The sequence below is a fragment of the Solanum lycopersicum genome, chromosome 8 (assembly GCF_036512215.1).
Source record: "Solanum lycopersicum chromosome 8, SLM_r2.1".
Lineage (NCBI taxonomy): Eukaryota > Viridiplantae > Streptophyta > Magnoliopsida > Solanales > Solanaceae > Solanum > Solanum lycopersicum.
Window position 1 is genome coordinate 65,515,057 of NC_090807.1, and position 7,300 is coordinate 65,522,356.

The 7,300-nt window shown below is 36.6% G+C and overlaps 2 protein-coding genes across 2 annotated transcripts; both read left to right on the top strand.

Annotated features, from left to right (window-relative positions):
* Positions 1-480: 480 nt before the first annotated feature.
* LOC109120842 (subtilisin-like protease 3) lies at positions 481-2,955 on the top strand. The gene has a single exon (XM_019215053.3). The coding sequence runs from the start codon at positions 562-564 to the stop codon at positions 2,830-2,832; it is 2,271 nt and encodes a 756-aa protein (XP_019070598.1). The 5' UTR covers positions 481-561; the 3' UTR covers positions 2,833-2,955.
* A 2,137-nt stretch (positions 2,956-5,092) lies between these two features.
* On the top strand, positions 5,093-7,300 carry LOC101267729 (subtilisin-like protease). The gene has a single exon (XM_019215208.3). The coding sequence runs from the start codon at positions 5,093-5,095 to the stop codon at positions 7,298-7,300; it is 2,208 nt and encodes a 735-aa protein (XP_019070753.1).

The window sequence follows — 7,300 nt, forward strand, 5'->3', positions numbered from 1 at the left end:
TAGTTCACTTTCATCATCTCTCCATTGATTAAGAGAGATAACATATAGATTGTATATTTAATATGTATTTCGGTACAATATTTGATATTTCAATATTTGTAAATAAATACCGAATACCAAATTTTTAAAAAATAATGCACATCATAAATACATATTTTCAACTCAAGCTGTTACCTGATAAAGTTATCTGGTATATTACTTTAGGTATGCCCAAGTTGGCTCGAACAGAAAAAGTATATCATACACCGACTTCTCCGTGTCGATATGCTGTTGGTATGTCAATTTCAAAGAGAAATTAAAAATATAATCATATTGTGTTTAGCGTGTTGATGACCAAATCAATTTTTATTTTTTTAAATATAATCCAAGAATCTCCAGGTATGACTATTTCACAATATCTACAGTTGCTTCTGACTAGCAAATAAAAATCTATACTTCAATGACTATATATATTTTATACCCTCAATCAAAATTATAAAATCCTTGAGACAAATATATCATTTTTCTAAGTTCATACCTCTATGAAGGATATAATCCAAAATTGTATTTCTTAAAGTTTTCATGGCTCAATTTAGTTCAATTGTCACTATACTTGGGCTTATTTGTGTTTTCTTTTTATGCACCAGTAATGCAACTGAACATCCTATTTATCGAAGGCCTAAAGAAGATCAAGAACAGAGAAATTCAGAAGTTTATATTGTTCATTGTGAGTTTCCGGAGGGCGAAAGGGGTACCAGATATCTAGATTTAGATAGCTGGTATCTTTCTTTCTTGCCTGCAACAACCTCAGATAGTTCTCGTGAGGCGCCACGTTTGATATATTCCTATCGAAATGTTCTAACAGGTTTTGCAGTTAAGTTGTCCCCGGATGACTTAAAGGAAATGGAGAAAATGGAAGGATTTATCTCAGCACGCCCCGAGAGGTTACTTGATTTATACACCACACATAGTGTTGATTTCTTGGGGTTGCACCAGAATACGGGGCTCTGGAATGACTCGAATTATGGGAAAGGTGTGATTATTGGTGTTATTGACACGGGGATTTTCCCTGACCATCCTTCGTTTAACGATGATGGGATGCCACCTCCCCCTGCTAAATGGAAGGGTAAGTGTGAATTTAATGTCACAAAGTGTAACAACAAGCTCATTGGTGCGAGGTACTTCCAGTCCTCGGGGAATGAAACATCATGGGACGAGATTGGGCATGGTACACACACTGCTAGCACGGCTGCTGGACGTTTTGTGCCAGGTGCTAACATTTTTGGTAATGCCAATGGCACAGCCGTGGGCGTTGCACCTCTTGCTCATATTGCCATGTACAAGGTGTGTTCTGGTCTCACTTGCTCTGAGAGCCATGTTTTGGCTGCAATGGATATGGCTATTGATGATGGAGTCGACGTGCTTTCTCTTTCCCTTGGAACATTAACTAACAATTTCTATGAAGACAACGTTGCACTCGGAGCATTTAGTGCTATGCAAAAGGGAATCTTTGTCAGCTGTGCTGCTGGAAATTCAGGGCCGTCCAGTTTTTCAACATCTAATGAAGCACCCTGGATTTTAACTGTTGGTGCAAGCACAATCGATAGGAAAATCAAGGCCACTGCTGTGCTTGGAAACAATCAAGAATTTGACGGAGAATCGGCCTTTCAACCTAGTGACTTTCCTCCAACAGTGTTGCCTCTTATTTATCCTGGAAGCAATGTTAGTAACTTTAATGCTAAATATTGTACCCCTGATTCGTTGAATAACACAAATGTCGTGGGAAAGATTGTGTTGTGTGAGGTTGGTATAACGACACGAGCTAATAAAGGAATAGCAGTTGAGGCAGCTGGTGGTGCTGGCATGATTCTTATGAATCCAGAAGACATGGCTAACACAACATTGGCCGAGGTACATGTCCTTCCGGTCACACACGTTAGCTATGCAGCTGGTGTAAAAATCAAAGAGTATATAAACTCAACATTGATCCCTACTGCAACAATAGTATTCAAGGGAACTATAATCGGTGATGATCGTGCTCCAGTGGTTGCTGGATTTTCTTCCAGGGGTCCAAATTTTGCAAGTCCTGGAATTCTAAAACCGGACATTATTGGTCCTGGTGTTAATATCCTAGCAGCTTGGCATATTTCCTTGGAAAACAAAACAAATACCAACTCGAGATTCAACATGATCTCAGGCACGTCAATGTCATGTCCTCACCTCAGTGGCGTTGCAGCATTACTAAAAAGTGTTCACCCCGATTGGTCTCCAGCTGCAATAAAGTCAGCAATTATGACAACAGCCGATGATGTAAACCTCAGATCCAACTTAATCGAGGACGAGACGTACCTTCCAGCTGATGTCTTTGCCACGGGTGCAGGCCACGTTAATCCATCAAAAGCAAATGATCCCGGCCTGATATATGACATAGAACCATCCGATTACTTATCTTATCTATGTGGTTTAAATTACACAGACAGACAAGTCGGGATCTTTCTGCAACGCAAAGCTAACTGTTCAGAGATTACTAGCATCTTAGAAGTTCAACTAAATTATCCATCATTTTCGATCCTTGTCAGAGTCAACTCAACAGCTCAAGTATATTCAAGAACTGTGACAAACGTAGGACAAGCCTACTCAACATACAGAGTTGAAATTGGTTCACCGCCGGGCATTGATGTGAAAATTGAACCAACTACACTTGTTTTTTCAGAGGTGAAACAAAAACTGAGCTATCAAGTGACATTTACACCTTTGGCTACTTTACCAAACACCACTTTTAGTCAGGGATCTTTCAGATGGATTTCTGAAAAACACATTGTTAGAAGCCAAATCGCTGTTCGATTTTTATGAAGAAGCTGATCTCAGTGAGACACTGATCAAGATTTTTCATTAGCAATAAAATATGTTCTACATAAATGTATCCTCTTATCTTTCTATTTTATTTGCAATAAAATCAAATACTGTTATGTTGTCTTTTTTCTCTCTTGTCAACCCAACAGTACAAAAAAATGAAATACTATACCAATTTTTCCGAGTAAATGTTTAACAACTCATATTTTCAACGATTTTCGATCAGGAGAAGTCAAGATAAGGCTAATAAATTAGTAAGCAAAGTAAAATATCTTTAAACTGAAAAGGAGAAATCTATAGGCAATAATTCAAAATGAATATTTTAGTTAGCCATGTTGCAAAAGCTAAGTTGACTTCTAGATTTATGGTTAGCACTTTGGAACTACTGTGGATATGGACACCAATTCAGAATCTAAAAGTTGACTTTCGAGTATTCATTCGTGAAATTACTCAAACTTTATGATGATTATGTCGAGCCTACATAATTATATCTAGATTTTTTTAAGTAGCAAATTAAAATTACATTGCGCTTGTTGTTCATCATGTCATTTACAATGTTTTTTATTCAACTGTGTTGAAAAGTGATTCTTTGAGTGAAATATAGCATTACAAGATTTGGTGACTAGACTTTTGATTCTTTGAGTGAAATGAATATATAGTACAGGATTGGATGACTGGACTTATGTTTCTAGTCTACCAAATTGAAATAGTGTCAAAAGAAACTTTTTTAGTATTAGAGATTTATAATTATGTTTGAAGTGGTATGGGATATGACATAAAATTCTGAAGAAGTTATATTCACATTTTAATAGAAAGTGTTTTTCAACGACAAAACACTATAAATTAATTTTTCCTAATAATTCTCAACTTATTTATGGATTCGATCAAATTCGTCAATATCAATGATCCGCAACTTATTTATGGATTTGACTCTGATTGAGTTAATTAATATTTGAATAAGACAAATTTACTTAGTTTCAAAATTTTCTTTTATAACTTTACTTAACAGCATCTGATTTTATTAATTAATAATATTTTGTTTTTTGCCGCTTAACATTGAATTCAATATTGCTTTTCAATTAACTTTTTAAACTAAGAAATCCAATTCAAAAAAATTTTAAAAAAAGAGATATTATGTTTATTTGATTTATATATATATATATATATATTGAGTTCAATATTGCTTTTCAATTAACTATTAAACCAAGTGGTGGTCACCCCTTGGCCACCAGCCTCAGAAATCCAATTCAACAAAATTTTAAAAAAAAAGAGATATTATGTTTATTTCATTTCATATATATATGTTTATATCCATATAAGTTGTTATCAATTATAGCTTATTGATTATAGTTTTAGAATTTTTATCAATTAAATTAATTGTTACACCAACTATCAAAATATTCTGGTAGTAGTAGGAAAATTAAAAAGAAAAAAATTGAGACTTCCCTGAAGTAGAAAATATTGCAAATTTAATTGCCTATTGTATTTTCAGAAAAATAATTTTAAAAATATGCATAATGATTGGAAAAAATGGACAACATACTAGTAACAAAATTTCAATTAATACATTGCTCCGTGGCATAATTGACCTAGACGTTTACTTAACCCCCTTGTCTGGCCGCCCAAGAGTTAATTTTGGATTTTTAGTAGTATTAGAATTTGATATTTGAATTTTTTGGTAGGATTTCAGCTAAAGCTTCCAAATATTAGGGTTGAACTGTTAGGACCAAAAATAATTTTGTGTAATGCGAAGGCTAGCAAAGCAAACCTCAAAAGCACCATGAAGACAAATGAGAAATGTACCAAAAGACACAACGATTTAACGTGGTTTGGTCAATCGACATATAATAGTACAAAGTATAGAGAGAAATAATTTCAACTAGTTTACTCGAAATATATACAAGTGATAACGTATCAAGTTTGTGTCCCACAAATTCTCTGCTAACCAAAACTCTGACTACATTGTCAATGCTGATTAAGTTAGAAGGATGAATTACTAATTTAATCGGCCAATGAAATAAATAATACAGTTTTCGTCTCTTTAAACAATCCAGCATTCTGGTTTACTTGGTGTCTTCTTGTTATGTTTTTCTTTATTCTAAAATAAAATAACAGTGACTTTGTTTGTAAGCCGGTTGTATTAGAAAGCTCTCTTTTTCGTTTTCTTTGCTTGGTTTATCGTATTATTCTTCCGTTAACTCGTAGTTTAAAGAACCTGTTTCTTCACTAGGGGTTGTATATGATGATAGAAAGACTAACCATGACTTGCATTTTGATCATCTCGTTTGCTTTTTGGTTGATTTTTCATTTCGTAGTTGCTCAACCTCAGAGCAGTTTGCAAACTTATATTGTTCATGTAAATAAGCCTGATGTACAAGTTGTCGCTAATTCAGCTGATTTGGAAAGTTATTATAACTCTTTTGTACCGGTAGAGATTGTTGGTTCAGAGGAGCCAACGCGAATTATTCACTCATATCACCATGTGGTATCAGGTTTTGCAGCCAGATTGTCAGCTGAGGAGGTAAAAGAAATGGAAATGAAAGATGGTTTTGTGTACGCGAGGGTTGAGAAGATTTTAGCTTTGCATATAACGCGTACTCCAAACTTTTTGGGGTTGTATCAGAATGTGGGGCTCTGGCAAGAGTCGAATTATGGTAAAGGTGTGATTATTGGGGTTCTGGATACTGGGATTAATCCAGGTCATCCATGTTTTAGTGATAAAAACATGCCACCTCCACCGGAGAAATGGAAAGGGAAATGTGAATTCGTAGGGGATGTAACGTGTAATAAGAAGCTTATTGGTGCGAGGAATTTTGTGAGAGGTTCAACTGATCCACTGTTTGAAAAAGGAGGCCATGGAACGCTTACATCAAGCGTAGCTGCTGGAAACTTTGTTGATGATGCAAATGTGTTTGGCAATGCTAATGGCACAGCAGCCGGTATGGCCCCTCTTGCTCACATTGCTATGTACAAGGTGTGTTCAGACTCTGGTTGTTCCGATGTTGACACATTAGCTGCAATTGATGCTGCAATAGACGATGGTGTTGACGTGCTTTCTCTCTCCATTGGTGGATATACTGCTCCGTTTTATGATGATGGTATGGCCATTGGCGCTTTTGCTGCAATCCAAAAGGGTATCTTTATGAGTGCTTCTGCTGGTAACGATGGTCCACTTAGTGCTACACTATCAAACGTGGCCCCTTGGATTCTCACAGTTGGCGCTAGCACCCATGATAGAAAGATAGTGGCAACCGTTGTGTTAGGAAATGGTCAAGAATATGACGGTCAATCGATTTTTCACCCCACAGACTGTCATACCTTATTTCCTTTGGTATATCCTGGCTTGTTAAATCAAGAAGCTGCAATATGTAAATCAGGATCATTGAATAACACTGATGTCAAGGGCAAAATTGTTGTGTGTGACAAAAGCGGTGGTGTAACAAAACTTGAGAAAGGAAAAACAGTAAGGGATGCAGGTGGTGTTGCCATGGTTCTTGCCAATCTAGAGATTGACGGAGATGGCACGTTAGCTTATGTTGATCTCCTTCCTACGACGAATGTAGGTTATAGTGCAGGAGAAATAATTAAAGCCTACGTAAATTCAACCTCCACGCCTTTGGCAGGAATCTTGTTCAAAGGCACTAGCATAGGCTTTAAGAGTGCACCATCAGTATCATCTTTTTCCTCTAGGGGTCCTAGCTTGGCAAGTCCAGGCATACTCAAACCAGACATTATCGGTCCTGGTGTGAACATCCTTGCTGCAACACACGTTTCAGCGGAGAACAAAATTGACACCTATTTGACATTTAACATCGTCTCGGGTACCTCAATCTCATGTCCTCACCTTAGTGGCATTGTGGCTCTGATTAGAAGTTCACACCCTGATTGGTCACCAGCTGCTATTAAATCCGCGATAATGACTACAGCTGATCAATTCAACCTCGAAGGCCAGCCCATCCTTGATCAGAGGAATTTACCCGCTGATATTTTTGCTACTGGTGCCGGACATGTAAATCCATCAAAAGCAAATGATCCAGGACTTATCTATGACATCCAACCACATAACTACATCCAGTACCTATGCGGTCTTGGCTACACCGATAAACAAATTGGACTTATAGTGCAACAAACTATCAAATGTTCACAACAATCAGCCATACTTGAGGCAGAACTAAACTATCCTTCTTTCTCTATTATACTAGGACCACAATCGCAAACTTATACAAGAACGGTTACAAATGTTGGTGATGCAAGCTCAACTTACACCGTTAACATCACTCAAATTCGAGGAGTCCACATAGTTGTCAAGCCAACCACACTTGTTTTCACCAAGGTGAACCAACAAGCAACTTATTCAGTTACCTTTACACAAATTGGTGATATCACAGGCCATTTTGTTCAAGGAGCTATATCATGGATGTCTAATAAGTATATTGTTAGAAGCCCAATCTCTGTTAAATTTGAATAA